This window comes from Rhipicephalus microplus, chromosome X, assembly GCF_043290135.1.
Source record: "Rhipicephalus microplus isolate Deutch F79 chromosome X, USDA_Rmic, whole genome shotgun sequence".
Lineage (NCBI taxonomy): Eukaryota > Metazoa > Arthropoda > Arachnida > Ixodida > Ixodidae > Rhipicephalus > Rhipicephalus microplus.
In genome coordinates, this window is record NC_134710.1 from 189691496 (window position 1) to 189710905 (window position 19410).

Consider the following 19410-nt stretch of genomic DNA (forward strand, 5'->3'; position numbering starts at 1 on the left):
TGCCATCACACTGTTCTCTACTGATTAGAAATTTTCGCCATCCGACATTCACTAGTGCTCGTGCAAGGTTGAAGTGGGCTCGCGATGCCGAGTTACTATGCGGCATATGGCTGCCGCAGCACTTACGGTTGCGATGAGGTCGCTTTTCACAAGTTTTCTCGGGATATGAAGATAGCTGCTAAATGGGCCACTGCAGTTAAATAAAATTATTTCAAACCTACAAGATGAAGCGTGCTGTGGCGGTCGCAAATCTGCCAAATTTCGAGGCAGCAGCACTCCTCCTCTTTCCCCATTTGCACGCAGTGTGTGCGTGGCACCAATGGCGAAAACAAGTATAAAAATATATCAGTACGCATAATCGAAATCAGCTATTCTACACGACAGTCGCACGCTTCTAGCGTAGCTAATATACCATTTGCATTTTAACACATCATCACTCTAGTAATGGGCAGAATTTAGAAAAAGCGACGGTATTATAAGAAACAGAACTGCAATATATGAGCCAAACTAGTCTTGTGCAATTTTCAGTGCAGTTCAGAGCACATATCACCAATATCACCACTGCGACAAGACCGGCACTTGTCAGGTTTTTTAGGGGCGAAGCTCCTAAAAGCGGCACTCGTTCATCCTTCGTAGTCGTAGTGTGTAACGAGTGTTGATTGATTGATATGTGGGGTTTAACGTCCCAAAACTACCATATGATTATGAGAGACGCTGTAGTGGAGGGCTCCGGAAATTTCGACCACCTGGGGTTCTTTAACGTGCACCCAAATCTGAGCACACGAGCCTACAACATTTCTGCCTCCATCGGAAATGCAGCCGCCGCAGCCGGGATTCGAACCCGCGACCTGCGGGTCAGCAGCCGATTACCTTAGCCACTAGACCACCGCGGCGGGGCTGTGTAACAAGTGTTTAACAAGTGTTACATTTTGACCGACAAGGTGGTGCTGGTGGGAGATTTCTCCTATACTTTGTTGAACAATAAAAAGTTCGCGACGTGGGCGTTAACTAAAAGCCGAATGCTCCTGTCTCTCATTCCTCATTAGCAGCCATTGGCATGTACATTGAGCACTATCTGACAAGAAAGGGTTGCTACGTTATACTCACTGGGTGTAACCTATTTAGTTTTATAAAGGTTTAGCGAGCGTTGAGCCGCAGTGCCATGAATACAATGAACTAGTATATACCATGAACTCGAGGTGGTTAAAAATTGGAAGTAGATACGAAGCGCAAGCCGTAAGAAAGTAAAAGCCGAATTCTTCTGTCTCTCATTTCCCATTAGCAGCCATTGGCATGTACATTGCGCACTATCTGACAGGAAAAGGTTGCTACGTTATACTCGCTGGGCGTAACCTCCTTGGTTTTAGAAAGGTTTAGCGAGCGTTGGGCCGCAGTGCCATGAATACAGTGAACTAGTATATACCATGAACTCGAGGTGGTTAAAGGTGGGAAGTAGACTCGAAGCGCAAGCCGTAAGAAAGTATGCGTGTGCCACCTCTCGTTTAGTCCTTGAAATGTCCGCTGGATGGCGGTGCTTCTATATGGGGAATATATGATGAAAAGATGCGAGATGGTGGTACTTGGAGTGTTGAATAGATAGACGAATGGACACACAGACAGATGGATGGATGGACGCATGAACGGACACAGGGACGGTTGCACGAACAGACGCACGCACGGACGGGTGGATAGACGCATGAACGGTCACACAGACGGACGCACGGATGGACGGAAGTAAGAACGAATGGACGGACGAATGCTTCGCCCCACTCTCCATCATTCACTCCGTGAATATGCTGCCATTTGTTTTTGTTTTTTTCTCACGGTAGCATATTGATTTATCGCACGCACCTTGTTTGCAGCGAAGTACGATACTGACTGCATTAACAGCGCTGAACTCTGAGCTGTGAAATCCAGGAACAGCTGATGTTTCTGCGCGCAGCCCGCACTTAGCGCAAACCATACCAATACACAGCCAACAGCAAGTGCCGATGCTGCTGTTTTTTATCGAATCTTATATCCACTGATAAGCGCATCATTTGTCAGTTTACAACAGTGAAATTAAGCACTGGCATGCAACTTATATCAACCAGTCTATGTTTCCAACACAGGTGAAGGTGACTGGTTGAAACTTGCTTTTCTGTGCCACTTCAGTCGTCGCCCTTATTGGCTCAAACATGTATGTATGTATACAGCGAACTCCGTCTGACTTTCACAGTTTGCCATACTTACAACAACTACAACCGAATTTAACAGATCAACATGGCATTGACTGCCGCGGAGCGCAGTTAGCTGTCCTCACCTTCATGACAGTGAAGTCATGGAGCTTCGACCAATCACAGCTGCGGCGAGACTAGCGATGGCGCCCATGGTCCCTGTTGCTTGTTTTCGAAAAAATAAAGTTATTTGCGTTGGTTTATGCAAACTTCCAACTTGATTTTTGAGTTTGCCACATGAAATTACGTATATTTTTTTAAGTGCTTAAGTGTCCCTTTAATTTTGATTACATGAGGCCCACCTGAACCACTTGACATAATTTTTCTCATATTCTGAACCATCAAAATGCAGCCACCACTCTTGTGTCTTGACATAGTGTGGACACCATAACGACAGCGTAATCACAAATGATACATTACTATATTTTTTCTGCTTGGGCATGACTGTCAATGTAAGCAATATACGGTGGCAGCAAGGCTTCATAAAAAACTTGTGTCATGACTTATTTGGTTAACATTAAAGATGTGACAGTAGTGGGATTAGCCAAGAAATAGGAAACATTGAGTAAGGGTGTCATAGATATTTCGAAAAGCAAAAGTTGTCCCCTTGAGAAGTGCACTAAATTAAAAAAAAACCCAATAAAATTCTTTTCCACGGTTCTCTTTGATTCGATGGACACTTTCAGCTTTGGGTCACCTTCAATGGATAACATTTCTTTCACAAAATTTCCTCCCCTTTGAGAATATCCACAGAACTCATTTGTTGTATTTCAAGATGTCAATGTTGTATTACTATGCTAAAAAATAACACATCACATTTATCAAGACAAAAGGCACTAACAAGAAAAGGACTACTGCATTCAATGTTGAATCATTTGTGGCATATTAAGTGTTCTGCACATAACTTTCCTGGAGGATGATTTGTACATATATGTTGAAGTAGTAATTTTAAGACCGAGCTGCTGAACTCTTGTATTACGTTGAGAAAATGGGCACATTTTTATTGGTCTCACAGAAGACATTTTTAATCCTCAAATATGACCCTAGCACACATTCCAGAACAGTAAATCGTAGCACAGCCCAATAAAATGCTGTTTTAAAAAATTATGCGACAAAGCAAGCAGTTTTATCATTTTGTGGTCTTGCATAATTAAAGTGTTACCAATCTAAGAGTAGATGATGACTCTAAAGCAGTTTTGGTTTCTTATGGGATGTTACAGGCCTTTTCGGTTATTCTCTCATACACCCTCTGTGTACTCGCTCACTCTGAACAAAATTCAATCATCATCCTGCTCCTAGCCTCGTTTGCATTGTTTATATGACCTCTAACTCTATATGCCCTTTGTCGTGTCTGCAGAGTGGACCTGTTCTTGACACAATGCATTAAACACAATAACATTTTAAATATCTCTTTATGTGGCCCCTTGAAAAAGAAGTACTCATGTAAAAACACTTAAAGGGCCACTCACTAGGCCCCATACCGAATTTTAGTTAGACAGTGGATGTAATTGGGTGCCCTATGAAAAACATTTTGCCACAAAAAGTTTTCGAATCGGTTCATCACGAGCGGAGAAAACGGGTTTTTTGAAGCGGCGTGAAACGAATATGAGAGGAGGCGAACTCGAAGCACTTGCCGCTCTTCGCAAGCCAAATCTCTTCCCCACCCTCTCCAGCACCCGACCATGAGATGATGTGCGCATGAAGTGCCCAAACAAGTCCAACCCCCGAGAACGCGAGCAGCGTTGCTTTGTTGACCAGCGTTATTTTGTAGTCTTCTGCCTGTTTCTGCGGGATGGTTCGGAAACACTAGCTTAGACGTGGTAGGGTAGACGAGCACAATGAGTGCGCGAATGCGTAGGAGCGTTCCACAGCGGTCGTCTGCTCAATGCGCTGACCGCGGGGACACGAACGCATGCGAAACGCTGGCAATTAGCCTCGCATCTCGTAGCATTTCACGGGAAAAAAATAAAAGAAAAGCGTGCACAATTTTTTATTGCGTCTCATTATTTATTTCATGTTTTATTAATCTCTTAAAGCAACAAATACATAAACTAAGCATGTTGTGTTTAATTATTTTTGCCATGCCACGTGGTATACTGTTGACAACGTCAGAGCAGACTCGTCTACGTAGAGGACCAACGTCACTGCATTGCCGTGTACGTAGGGCCATTCCTACGCCTACGTCATGCCCTCATTCTCTACGCGTGCGCCAGCAGAGGGAAGGGGCAGCAGCTTTCATCTTGAAATTTGGCCCATTTCCGCGGCGCGTAGCGTTGCAAAGTTTGGCAGACGTGATCATGAACGCCTTGTCTACGCACTGCGCTTGTCAGCTCAAAATTGTCAAACCTAGTGAGTGGCCCTTTAAAGGACTTTGGATTACACTTTTCGAAGATGAACAACTTAGAAACAGGCTCAGACAAAAATTTATGTGCAGCAGAGCTCTATTCTTTTGATAGATAGAGAAATTACAAACAAGTAACTGCTTAACCGCTTGTGCCTTGCAGTGAAACGTTCCCCCCCCCCCCCCCCCTTTTTTTTTTGCCTGAAGCACATGTACAAAATAGTTTGTCTTTCCTACAAAACTGTGGTCCTCTCAAACACATTTTGCAGGTTCATCTATTTATGATCTTCTGGGGTTAGTGCCGCATTTCTAGCATAGGGTTCATTGAGAGAACATCTTTATCGTCAAGCTCAAGTAGCTTGTAAAGCAAGCTCCAATCGGTAGGAACGTTATTCAAAGCAGACGATTAATTCTAGCCTCTGCCCCACCAGCACATTTATTAACAAAGCAACAGCAGCAGTGAATCCTTTAGTCTTACTGAATCAGCTTGCCCAAAGTGCCTCCAGCCAAACAACATTTCAGGTGGTCACTGGTCACAAGACAACCAAACGTTTCTAGCTGCCCATGTAGGTTACATCAAATGACCAGTAAACATCATGACGTGAACTGAAATGCTCCTTTGATAACACATCCACAGTCATGGAGCAAGAACATTTGAGGAGGTGAAACTCCACTCGCTTGGACATCCGAATAACGACAAGGAATCGGGCACAGCAATGAGATGCCCCTCTGTCAAGAGAGTCCCCAAATGCAGAAGGTGCACCACACACTGTCCGATTAAGTTCAACAGTTCAGGGACATTTAGAACTGAGTCACTACTTTCATTTTACATGCAAGTGGGTCTATATCTTGGGCCTGCTTGCTGGCTTTCAATTCCGCAAATCAATGAGAGAAAAGGCATAACCATACAGGTAAATAACCCACATAAAATGTTTTCTAAAATGTGAGCACAGTAATTTTTTATAACATGAAATCTACACCTTACAAGTACCACATTTTCCACCAAATGATGGGACTTCTGCATGCCATTGGGTTAATATTATTGTTCTTATTACTGCTTACTTTTCATAATTTTGATGAATAGCCACTACTGGGAACCTCTAGTTTCTGCAATATTATCACTTCGGGTGTTTGACGATCAAAGGGATGCAACTAAGTTACAAAGTGCACTGAGGATGTATGGATGGATGAACTGATATGGCTGTACCCTTCAGATTGGGCGGCAGCTAACGCCACCTAGCCGTAATACTTAGTGAACCAAAAAATAGATGTATCGTTTTTTTTTCCTTTAAATAGTGAAGTTAAGGACTGGTACTTTGTAGTAAAGGGTTTAATTTTCACTCGTGCATTGATTTTAGCCACCAATCAAATAACCTCCTTCTAGTTAATTCTACCCGCTCAAAGTCTATTTTACCCTCCCTGAACTTAAACGCCAGTGCTTTGAAAAACTCTTTACCATCATCCTGAACTATATGGTGAGGCCCTTTACAGAACATTAGCAAGTGTTCGGCAGTTTAGTCCTCCTTTCCACACGCACTGCATACCGTGTCTATCCCTTCGTACTTGGTCCGATATGTCTTGGTTTGCAATACTCCCGTCCTGGCCTCAAACAGTAGAGAACTACCCGGAGTATTACCACAGATCCTTTCCTTGCCAATTTCCTGCTTAAAAGTTCGATAGACCTCTAGTGCAGTCTTTTTAATCATGCCAATTCTCTACATGTCGGTCTCCGTTGCCTTCACTTTCTTCTTAATCGATAGTTCTTTTTGGTTTGGCCACCTGCTCTTTTCTAAGTATTTACCCGTCAATTTTCTGGTTCACTTCATCCATTTTGTATCAACAATCCTCATGTACAAGTAGCTGAAAACCTTCTTAGCCCAATGCTCCTCCCCCATTTCTCTCAATCGCTTCTCAAATTTTACCTTGCTGCTAGCTTCCCTAACCTCGAATGATGTCCATCCTATGTCACCTCGTACTCCCTTATTTGGTGTATTCCTGTGCGCTCATAAAGCAAGCCTACCTATTCCTCATTGCTTAATTTCTAGTCTTGCTTGCACTTTGCACTTTGGCTATTTCTGCCATCTGTGGGCCAATTTTCAAGCTCACCGTAATAACATTATCTCTCCATGTCACTCCAACATCAGCGGTTCTCACAAATGTAGTCAGGAGTCATGAGTTTTCGAGCCTTTTCTTGGTATTGCCCAATCCTATTCTTCAAAAATCATCATTTAACTTGGGAACATTAATGGCAATGACCTTACCCCTGCAAAATCCATAGTTACCTATGAGGTGCTGCTAGACACAATGGCACCCCATCATACTTAGTCACTGATGATAATCCTGGAAAGCACTCGCCTTTGTCGAGGTGTGAAAAGTATACACAGACGGAGAGCGAGAAGGCAGCGAGTTACCAGAGTAATGCAAAGGCCCGAGAGAGCAGTAAAGGAAGACAGCCTGCAGATCGGGACAGCTTCCCCTTCAAAGGCCACCTATGCACGCATATGTACAACGAGCAAGCGAGGGACTTGTGGATGCAGCAGACTTTGTCTGCTCAAGAATTACTACTATAATAGCTCATTTCAAACCCTGTACAACCTATATTTAGGCCAGTATCTATTCACAACTGCAGCTAAAATGTCTGACACCTTTAATTATTCACATTACAGACGGCAATTGGAGAAAGTTTACAACAGACAAGATGGTATCGCAATCATTACGCATCCTGCCCATAGTAAAACATCTAATGTCAATACACCGTCACCTGCCATGCAGTGGCAAAAATCACATTCCCTTCTGGACACTGTCAGGTTAGCATCCCATTCTGTGGTGGCCTAGCAGATTCTCCTCAAATACCTTTTTTTTTTTTCAGTGTCCATGGCAGCAAATATGTGATTGATACGTGGGGTTTAACGTCCCGAAACCACCACATGATTATGAGAGACACTATAGTGGAGGGCTCCGGAAATTTTGACCACCTGGAGGTCCTTAACATGCACCCAAATCTGAGCACATGGGCCCACAAAATGTTTGCCTCTATCAAAATGCAGCCGCCGCAGCCAGGATTTGATCCCGCGACATGCGGGTCAGCAGTTGAGTATCTTAGCCACTAGACCACAGCGGCAGAGCGGTAACGGATATGTGGCAACTTTACTTATGCAACATGAGAGGAACAATGCAAGTGATTCAAAAACAAACACGAACACAATAACTGCAATAATTATGATATCAATAATAAATTTCATTATGAAGGTTTTATAAGTTATCTCCACAAGTTTACAAAAATGTTCATCATTCCTCAACTCAGTTGTGATCTTTTTTTAGCAGTCTGAGATGCAGTAGATTTTAGTACAATAGAATATAGATTTTTTCAATTTCCATCATTTGCTCACAACTTATACTTTCCATAGCGCTCACAATCAGCATCTACAAAATAGAAATCAAGCAAAGGATATTGCACAATGAAGCTCCTCATGTGGCAAATATGTAGTAGCGCACGGAATGGCAGACCTTAACGCATGTCAAACTCTAATGCTTGATTGACTGACAACCTGTACGTTCGGTGGAACAGGCGAATAACGCATAAAGCTGGTGCTTAGGCCAAGTCCTTCACAACACAATAAGGTCTCCTCTTCGTGAAACCATTCATTATCATCACAGATGAAATGTTAATGCTGTGTTATGCACTAAACCTGTTCAGCTGTATTCATTCGGAATTATAATGATACCTTTAGGCAGGTCGTGGGATCGAATCCCGGCCGTGGCGGCTGCATTTCCAATGGAGGCGGAAATGTTGTAGGCCCGTGTGCTCAGTTTTGGATGCACGTTAAAGAACCCCAGGTGGTCGAAATTTTTGGAGTCTTCCACTACGGCATCTCTCACAATCATATGGCGATTTTGGGATGTTAAACCCCACATATCCAATCAATGATACCTTTAGTTACAACCAGCAAATGATAAAGGCATCAATGGCTCAAGACACACTGTTTTCTAATTTGGTCTACAGGGCGCAAGCAACCACGTTATAGTAGGAAAGTGAAAGAGAAGTGGAAAATGCACTACAGCAGCGTGCAATGCTCTTGCCTGAGGGTAGAGTCAGGAAAAATAAACACATGCAGCTGATACTAAGTTCAGGGACAGCAATGACTAACCTTCACATGTACTTCGCAAACTCTCTTTCAGATGATGCAGTCGTCTGAAAAAGAGAGAGTTATTTTAATGGAGAGCTGGAGAAGTTTGCCTGGCTTTCAGGGTTGCCACTGGTGGCTACTTTTCACCAAATTGGCAAACTTGAGAGGCCCGTGGTAACCTGAAATTATGAATGGCGACATGGCGAACTTTTGGCGATTATCAGCTTAGGTGTCAACCGAGTTATGCATTGTATACTCAGTGTCTTCAAAAGGATGGGTGACAACATTTTTTCTATTTTAGATAGTTTTAGACCCTCCTGTAGAAGGCACAACTTAGTACGTTTGTCCTGTTTATTGTGTGTATCTCCTGCTTCACCTAGATACTGGAGGAACTGGGGCGTCTGTCAACAAACTCCCAGCAAAATTTACATCAGTAGACTGCTTCGCGAGGTGGTGGTGTTATAATGCGTTTTTTCAAGGCTTTAAGGGCTTTAAGGGCTTTAAGTTTGTTGAAAGTTTCGCTTCTGAAGTGACTAAGTGAGGGTGCATGTTCCGAACACAGCTCCAACTGTCCTGAACAGCTTGTCGACTACTTCACTGCTGTAGTATCACCTAATTTGGTGTGTAGAGTTTAAATTTGATATTAACGTACTATATGGGTGGGCCAAAAAGTCGGGTTTCTTTGGACACCCTTCTAAAACTGCGGTGAGGCGAATTGTAGTGCAAGCATGACCACGCAAAAAGCACAATGCAGGCATTGCAAGAGTTACGCAATACTTTCAAGTTTATTTTCGTTGCTTTGTAATCAAGTTTTTCGATTATTGGACTCATAATTCCACAGCAGCAAAATTCTCTAAATCAGCAGGAGGGCTATGCGCGGTGTCCCTCTCTTGCTGTCGCGACTGCTTCATCCTGTATTCGCAACAACTGGAACGATCATAAACTTCTCTTCTGAGGCAATAGCACTCAGGGGCACTGCTAGTGCATATATGCCCTTTCTGAGTTTTCCCATGGTGAAGTGGGCGATGTGACTGGCAGTGAAAAGCATCAGTATGATTTAGGGTTTTTGGGCTATATATAAATAGGAATTTCGATTATTAGGCATGCCATACATATGTAGAGTGGCAACTTTTTTGGCGAAATTTGAAGAAAAATGGCATTTTTTGGCAACATTTTGCTTATCGTGTGGCGAATTTTTCTCAAAAATCAGTGGCAACCCTGCTAGCTTTTCACCTGACATGCTATTCCAGGTAACAGACAAAATGCTTGTAATACAGGTGAGGCTGTTTTTTGTTTGTTTTTATTATTTAAAATCACGAGTTACAGTTGTATCATTGCACAACTGTATACATAGTGTTCATGTGATGTTACTTCCACCGTTGTCGCCCTCTCCCGCCATGCCCGGGTACCTCCCTGTGTACCTACGGCAGTTCGCGTGCTGCAGCGTGGTTTGTTGGGGGCTCGTCATCTGTTGCTGTGTACGATGTTGAAAGGGAAGCATTGTGGTCTTTTGTTGTCGTACTTTAACAAGCTCATTGGATCGGGAAGGCCTCGTTTGTTTACTCAATACAAGAGCAGAAAATCAAGATGTGCGACACGTATACCACGCAGCCACCGCGTACACCGGCTGCCCGCCACGACCTATGAGGGCCCATTATCTCGCTTTCACTACCAATGCCACAAATTGCGCGGCCCAAGAACAAGTGAAAGGCCAAAGTCTCTCGAGTCGCAATTTTAAGAGTGGATGAGCGAAGCGCAGCAGCTCCCATCGAAAACGAGTCATGCAGAGCTAGGCAAGTTTACAAGAGATATAATATTAATATATTGCTGCAGCCCACACCACCAAATAGCAGTGTCCCCCCCCCCCTCCCCCCAAGTGTTTTAAACAGTGCTGATATTGAGACTCGTTGATTGAAATTTGTGGAAACAGTCGAGGAAAATATTACGTAAGGCAGATAGACACTTCGCGTGATGCGTGCCGCAGTAATGCCGACCATCACTTTTTTTTTTCGCGTGTGTTTTGACGCCTTTTTTACCTTGTATTTTACTTTTTTTGTATGCTGATGTACAGTAGAGTCCCTGAAAATGATGGAGACCGTGTTGGGGAATTACTTGACTAATTTTTCAAAATCCTGACCCCCCAACTCGGACCGATCAGCTATACTTCAAAGTGAACTAATATTGTTTTGCTTCCATTTTCACAGTTTGTTTCAATGCAATACCTGAATTCCCGCGATCGCCATCACGATTTTAACCGCCTCCCTGACACGCTGATTGTGCCAGCAGTGGTCGCGGACAAGTTTGTAAGTACAGTATCTCGGTAAGCTATCTCTGTTTGCAGGTAAGTGCTTGGCTTTGGCACTTACCTGGTATGAAGTTACACCTGAAGACGCAAATATCACGGAGTTTCTTCAAGTAGTTTTTTGTAAATCCTTGCCTGCCAAACACGCCGATAACTTTTCGGAAAATTGCAATGTGCGTTCTCAATTTTAGGTAATAACTTTCGGCGAAGAAACACCCTGAAGCTCTGCTCCCTCTTCGGGGACTACTAAATCAACTTGCCTCACTAGCAGCCCTCAAACTTGCATCGTGAGGCAAAACTAAACGGGCGCAAGCACGAGGAGACAGCACGGCAGCGGTAGGCGACAGAGTCTGTAGGTACCCGGGCATGTCGGTGGCGCATTTCGGAAGTGACGAAGGGGCGCTGCGTGACGCACGTGCACACTATGTATACTTGAACAAACATTATTTGTATAAGCTATCAAATAACTTGCTTCTGTCAATATTGCAACGCTCTAAATAGTTACTTGTCTTTTCACTACCATTTCACAACGTAGCAAATAATAAATGTGCAGTGATGTGCCAAGTGGGAATGTGTAATTCTGATCTGTGGGGAGCATTTACTGAATTACCACGACAAGGTGCATGTTCGAAGCCCGAATGCTCACTTTGAATAAACGACATTATACAGGATAATTAAGCACTCAAGCGTACACGTGTGACCTCAGCGCATCAAATAAGCAGCAGTCAAGAAGTGAAGAGTGAGAAGATGGAACTTACAAAAGAGCGTTACTGTACCTAAGCGCTTTCCTCTGCAAGCTCATAAAACTAGTATTTCCTTCGTCCAGGCTTGCTGTGCTGTTCTGAAGTGCTTCGAGTGCTTTTTCCACAAGCTCCAGAAACTCTTCTCGATCGCTCTGTGGAGTGTGCAGTGCAAAAGTTTCAGCCCAAGAAGTGGTCAACAACTCAACGGACACAACTGGCTCAAGTCATACAAGCTCGAAATCATTAATAATAAAACACTTCTATTGTTCAAACTCCAAATCATGTAATGCCTCAATTAAACAAAGCGGTGCGCACTGTTTGAAAGAACATCAATAGAACAGAAAAAAAGAAAACGCGTTTCTATTGCAGAGAGTCAAATATTATGATAGTTAAAAAAAAAGTACCTCTTCTCGGAGGATGTAGGTGACCGGAACAAATCCAGCGATTCCTTTCTCGCTCACAGCATAGTACCAGTTTGGATCCTTGCATAGTTGCTCAATAACAATAAACTTTTCGTCTTGTTTAAAGCTCAACAGCCTCTTGTCTTTGCTGTCGAAGTCGTACAAAGATTTCGCCTGATAGGCAGACGCCATTGCATATGTGTGATGACAGGGTTGAGCACTGAGCCGGCGGTGGTTCGCCCACTTTAGACAAACGTACAGGGCGCCACGAAAATTTGAACAAATGTCTTATAAAACATTATTGATCTAAAAAGCATGCCTGAGTTTGAAATAATGAAGTGTACTTTTTATTCCTTTGAATATTAACTGTAGATAGTCATAAAGTTTGGTCTGGGTAGGTGTTTTGTGGTATGGTGCTCTGGCCACGCTAGACGCGTTGGCCATTTTTTTATTGGGGACACGGAGAAACTTTCTCCGTGATTGGGGACGACCACAGACCTTTCTTTCCTCCGTGGGGGACGACATATGTTGGAGATCAGCATGGAGGAAGGAAAGGGAATCAGGTTATTCCTTCCTCTATGTTGGGGATTGTTGCACTGTCGCAGAACCGTCTCCTAGCGTCTCCAGCGGCTGCATAACATGAGGTTAAGCAGCTGAGCCGCAGTTACAGTGTACTTGAAGGGGGCAATGAAGTAAACGAGGCGGCCGCGCCGTATCTCGGCTGATTCTCGGGCGGGTGACAGTAGCGGCGGCGCTGTAATCGCATGGCACTGAAGATCTCAACAGCGTATGCATTGGGAGAACGTGCGCCGTAGCCTGCGAAAGCGCGCATTTGCTCGTTTTTAGAGCGTTTAATGAGTTCCTGAGCCTTCATCAGAGTATGCACACCTGATAAGCGCCATAATGCACGAGTCAATAAGTAGGCACGCCGAAATTCCTTCGAGACATTCACTGTTTCTTGAGCCTGCCAACAACAACAACAACAAAAAAAGTACAAACGGCATTTGCACGAATCCGCCTAGCTTCTCACTCAAGCAGCGCGTTATGCTGCGCTACATCTTAAAGGGCTACTGGCGAACTACAAAGAGATAAGTATCAAAAGTGCGATTAAATCATTCGGCTGTTTTATCGGCAGTTTCTATATCTAGAGTACTGTTCTCCACATGCGCTCGATTGTTTCATGAAAAACCCGGGTATAAGTAACGTTGTCCCAACATTTATATCGGTGACGACTCAGTTATATCATGCCAGTTTTGCCGAAGATAATAATTAATGCTCTCTGAAATGCTTTCTTGTTCTAACCGCATGCTTTCGCGCTCACTTTGCTTCGTTTATGCAAGCAAGCTCCAGGAGGCCGAGCGAGGGAGCCGAGCTGACGGAGTGCCTGTACCTCCTAGTCAAGAACTGTATGCAAAAGGGGTTATCGTAAATATATTAAAAAGTACCAGTGGTATATTTATTGCCCGTTTGTTTATTTGTGTAAGTTTACTGAAACCAGTTCTCATTTTGTATCGACAGCTTAAATTGCGCTGCTTTCTAAATATTCTTTTGGCGTAACGCCATTGCAAGCCAGCAAATTTGTGATGATGTTTACTATTATAGGTGTTGTTCTTATTAAGTGTCAAAAGCGTAGGCAGGCAGCGGTGCAGTTTGTTTTGAAAAATTTAGCTTGTATATGTACGCAGTAAACACACACACACACACACACACACACACACACACACACACACACACACACACACACACACACACACACACACACACACACACACACACACACACACACACACACACACACACACACACACACACACACACACACACACACACACACACACACACAAAGGGCGCGAGAAAGGAATTGAGAAGAGGAGCAGGATGCCTAGGCTACCTGCTGGTGACTATAAGGTGTTCATTACGCCCAGAGGAGGACTATATGCGTGGCTCATCTCGGCCCGACGGAAAACAACAGGTGCATCTACAAAGCAGCTGGCATACCATTCGAGGATAGAGAGTACGAAATCTTTGCTTCTCTTCTCGATTCGGCCGAGCTCTTGGGTTTCGGTTTTCGTCTTGCCCGTATTCCCAGCATCAGCATTGGTGCCATCGCGTTCGCCATCGACGCCGCGTTCCTTGTTTTTGTCTTCGCTGCGACGGCGTCGCCTTTTGACAGTGTGCCATCCCTTTTATCTGCGGACAGAAACTGCAAAGTCAAGTATAAGTAGCCCTTCATCGTCCCAACAAGATTCAGAACATCTTGGTGGTGAGCACTCCTGATCCGAATAGGGCTGACCAGTACAGACGAATCAAGCAGATCAATGGCAGACGCAAGGTGCGCGAAGGGGCGGCGTACGAGACAGCACCCGAGGATACATCCAAGGGAGTCATCAGAGGGATTACTCTAGAGAAAACGCCAGAAAATATTATACCGGCTCTTGTTACGGCTAAAAACCCCATAGTCATCACTGCAAAAAGGCTGGGAAACACCACGAATGTCATAGTGCTCTTCAGCGGCAACTGGGTCCCGACTACCATGTGCTACGCCGGGGTCATCACACGCTGTGAGCTCTATCGGAAACAAATGGACTTTTGCAGACAGTGTAACAGGATCAGCCACAAGGGTGATGTCTGCCCCAACCCGACGGATAGACTCTACCCTGGGTGCGGTGCCTTCAATCCACACAGAGACCACACGTGCAAACCCAAATGCCGGATGTGCGGGAAGGATCATGCGACCGCGGACAGAAGCTGCAAAGTCAAGTATAAGAAGCCCTTCATCGTCAAGCAAAGACAGTGGGCCAAAACACACACACACACAAAAAACCCTAGAGACAAGTGACTTCTCCAGCAAAGGAAAAATCCTGCTCGATGTCGAGATCGAGGGGATGATGAGGGACGGGGTCCACTTCTACAGGCTCCACCCCTGTCTGGTCGTGGCCCAGGTCCGGATCAAAGTCAAGGGATTCGCCATACACGGTGAGCTGGGCGGATAAAGTACGCGGTCCGTAACCGGCTGAGACTGGGGAGTCAAACACACCAATGATGAACTCGAGAAGCTCAAAGCAGAAAATACCCAAATGAGAGAAATGATCGCACAGTTAAAATGCCAAAATTGAACAGTTTCGTGAGAGGGTACAACCAGGAAATTCGAAAAATCCACTCCTGCCATGGTAGCGAATAGCGAAATTCCAATAGGTGAGGATCGCATAGAGGTAACAACCCCCCCCCCCCCCGCTCAAACGATTGATTGATTGATTGATATGTGGGGTTTAACGTCCCAAAAGCACCTTATGATTATGAGAGACGCCGTAGTGGAGGGCTCCGGAAATTTCGACCACCTGGGGTTCTTTAACGTCCACCCATCCCCCCGCTCAAACGAAAGGCCAAACGTCGAAAGATAATAGCATCGCAAGTCCCCAGTCGAATCTCGCTGAACAGGAAAGATTAGATAATATTGAGAAGGTAGATCAAATACTAGCCACGATACAATCGTTAGTTGAGGCCACGACCAAAGCGTAAATTGATATTGCAGCACTCACCACCAGAGTCGAAACCGTAGAGCGATACACTGATAGTGCAATAACAACACGTACTCTACATGTAGGAGTCAATGTGCAACCACAGCAACAGCACTCCTCGTATAATCCAAACGCGGCGACACCGATAGCTATTATTACTTTTACCCCTCCGTCACACGCGACTTAAGGCATGGGCAGACGAGGTAAGGGACAGTTCAAAATCTGGCAATAGAATTGTAGAGAATACGGGATTAAGAACATACGTTCTCGAACACTATATTAAGCAGGGCAATAAACCGGACGTTCTTTTGCTCCAGGAAACGCATGGGCTTGCCAAGCCGGTGGGTTACCAATCCACAAGCACCGGACGGGGTGACAATGATAGAATTCTCAAGACATTAGTTAGCAGAGAACTAACGGTCGAAACCCATGACCTCGGTGTAGAACATGATTACATAATGACAGAAGTAATTCCTCGAAATTCTAGGGTGACAAGTATTTTTATATTAAACGTATATAGCAATCCGTCAAATCGGCGACAATAATTCAATAATCTCTTCAGGAAAGCGGTTGTGGTAGCGGGAGACGCTCCGCTTTTAGTGGGCGGAGACTTCAACGCTTCACACGAAGCTTGGGGCTATGGCTTGACCTCCCCTGAGGGTAAATATCTATGGCAAAGCATACAAAACGAGAACGTTAATCACTGAGCTCAGTGCAAACACGCAAATAGGTACGCGTGCCCAAAGGGACACGATGCCGGATCTCACCATGACTAAAAACGCCTTAGGTGGGACGTGGCATAACACTTTCGACGATCTGGGTAGTGATCATAGAATTCTTGTGACGACCATACCACGCGAGAATGACGCAACTCGGTCATCCAATCGAACGAAACGGCTTGTTGACTGGGACAAATTCAGAGCGATAAGACGACAGTCGTTTTCCTCGCCAACATCGGACATAAAGAGCTGTTGCGAAAGTGTAATAAGGAGCATTGTTGCCGGCCTCTAGTCATCACCCAACCTATTCTTACACTGTGCTTGAATCCGTGTCAACTCTGTAAGGCACGCGGAAATCTCTTCGCATTTCGCTAGCATCGTTGGGTTTTCGCCTTTCTAAGGGCCGCATATTCCTTCTTTACTTTCATTTGTAATGTTCTTCGGTGGCTTCCTTGAAGTAGTGTTGAAACGCGTTTATGCAAACATGGTGTATGATCCATGCTTTTTAGCTGCAGACGCTTGTCGGTTTGCGCGCAAGGCGCGTTTCATGGCAACGCCGACATCCACCACATGTGGCACTTTTCGTATGCGGAAAACGCGGCGTGCGTTTTCAACTTTAAGTGCTGGAGTGCAATTTCCGCGTTCTTTGACTAACAAATTTAGGTTTTCTATGCATTGTCAGTTGCTTCAAGAAGGCGTTTTTTTCTCTGATCGTCCTCCCGCCGATAAATATCCACAGCCGTCAGAAATCTGATAAAGGCCACCGTCACGCGTGGTTGTTTTCTCGCCGCCACTCAAGCTCAACTATATATGTAGATGTCCTCTCGCCCGGCATTGCAGCTCGCTACGATGACTAGGGCTGCCTATGTCATCGCTGCGAAACGCATGCATGTCCCTGTAGATGTGGCGTGGGACCGCGCAGTGGTCAAAGGATCTGAGGGGGTCCAAACACACTTGACAATAAAGTATTTCAGTCTGGTTTTCAAGATTTTCAAGACCCTAGATTGGAAAGAGTTAGGAATAAGACTTAATGGAGAGTATCTTAGTAACCTGCGATTCGCTGATGGCATTGCCTTGATGAGTAACTGAGGGGACGAATTACAGCTCATGATTACAAAACTGGACACAGAAAGCAGAAAAGTAGGTCTGAAAATAAATACGCACAAAACTAAAGTAATGTGTGACAGTCTCGGCCGAAAACAGCACTTTTCGATAGGTAGAAAGACGCTGGAAGTTGTAAAAAAATATGTCTACTTAGAACAGTTAGTAACCACGGAGCCGAAACACGAGAGCCAAATAACTAGAAAATAAAAATAAAGTGGATCACATTCGGCAAGCATTCTCAAATCATGAATGGTAATCTCCCACTAACCTTCAAGAGGAAAGTATGTAAAAGCTGCATCTTGCCAGTACATACCTACGGAGCAGAAACCCGGAGGCTTATAAAGAGGGTTCAGCTTAAACTTAGGACGGTGCAGCGAGAGATGAAAAGGAAAATGATATGTGTAACCTTAGGAGACAAGAAGAGAGCAGAGTGGGTCAGAGAACAAACCAGGGGTAAGGATATCATAGTTGAAATTAAGAAGAAATGTGCATGGGCCGGGCATGTAGCACGTAAAATGGATAGCCGCTGGCCGTTAAAGGGAATGTCTACCGTCGTCCATTGCTCTTCTGTTTCGTGTCGCAATAAGAAGCGTACCATGTGAAGTGTCTAACCTTGAAGCGGTTTCTGTGAAAAGTGCGTAGAAATTTTTAAAACAGCATTTTTTTCTCCGCGTTCAGTCTCCTTCCATCAGCGGGATGAATGCACACAACATTGGTCGGTGCCGGTGGAAGTCGAAATGTGAAATCCTGCGCGATTTTTGCAGCATTCATCAAGTTTTGTTTATTAATAAAATCAACACCTTTGTGGTTCTTTTAGGCAGGCACACACATTTTAGTTGTTCTCATGAGCAGCGGCGGACGCCGTGCTCGCGTTTCTCCGCCGTTTGCAGGCAGGCAAGCGATGGATGGATGGACGGATGGATATGGCTACAGTGCACTAGAAGGGGGCAGTGGGCTCACTCTCTGGCGGATGGTATGCAGAGGGGTGGCTTCAGAAATGTCACACGTTTGTGGTTCTCTGGTCTCACGAGCGGCGGCGCTGGCATCGCCATCAATGGAAGAAGTTTGGGAGGGACGTTGCGGCTGAGTCGGTTGTGAGCTGGTCAAGTCCTGCAGAGCAACACAGTTTGAGCCACGTTGTGTGGCTGTGGACATTGTTGCGCCGAGTTTTCGCCGTCAGCTTTGAGCGTTACGCACCACGCAAGATGACAGTATGCTTTATAGTTCTTACTGTAACCATGCCGCGACAACGGCAAAACCTCTGTTAGGCGCTTGGGTGTCTAACAGGCAACGTGTTCGTGAAGAGTAAGCAGGACATGTCATTAATTGGCGTCCTGAAGGATGAAAACAGGCCGAGAGAATGCGAGAAGAACCCGCACAGAGCGGACAAGCTTCTGGAAGACACCAACGCAGTTTGCGAACTCCACTTGCAACCGCGTCTGTGCATATTATTGATGGAAAAATAGTGCGCATACCTCACTCATTATCCACGCCGAGGCTGTTTTCAACTTTTTCAGCTGACCAACTTTTGTGACCGAGGAGGCCTCTTTCATCCCTCAAGTCAGCTGTACAGCTTCATAAAAAAGCTCGAGGATATTTTCACAGAATGTTTTTGCCAGAGTAAGCTACACTCTGACAGCATTATGGGCATGCAGGCAATTGTTCAGGGCAGACTCTCGATTGAAGTTGGTTGCAGTGTGCGCGCAGCTACCCTCACAGTGAAAGTAATTACTTTTTACGTTGTCACACGTCTTCATTCAATGTGAAAGGAGTGAACACTGACAATTAGGCAGGGAAGCGGCAGAGGGCCAAGTAGCTGAAGATGAGCCGTCACACATGAAGTGAATGAGATGTGTAAATCAGTGGCTAGATGGTGTACTTCAGTTCTTGCAAATGAGAGCTTCATGTCAGGAGCAGAAGCTTCGTGTGTATCTTTATT

General features: G+C 44.8%; 1 protein-coding gene across 2 annotated transcripts in view; it reads right to left on the minus strand.

Annotated features, from left to right (window-relative positions):
• The window catches only part of LOC119177321 (NCK-interacting protein with SH3 domain), a 95963-nt gene extending 83630 nt beyond the window's left edge, over positions 1–12333 (minus strand). The window contains exons 1-3 of one of the 2 annotated variants that reach the window (XM_037428790.2): positions 12134–12333; positions 11763–11881; positions 8706–8749 (exon numbers count right to left, since the gene is read on the minus strand). In XM_037428790.2, coding sequence (XP_037284687.1) covers positions 8706–8749; positions 11763–11881; positions 12134–12322 — 352 coding nt within the window. In that variant the 5' untranslated portion in view covers positions 12323–12333. Of the gene's footprint in view, positions 1–8705; positions 8750–11744; positions 11882–12133 lie in introns of both variants that reach the window. The other variant, XM_037428789.2, reaches the window with a different exon arrangement.
• Between the last annotated feature and the right edge of the window lie 7077 nt (positions 12334–19410).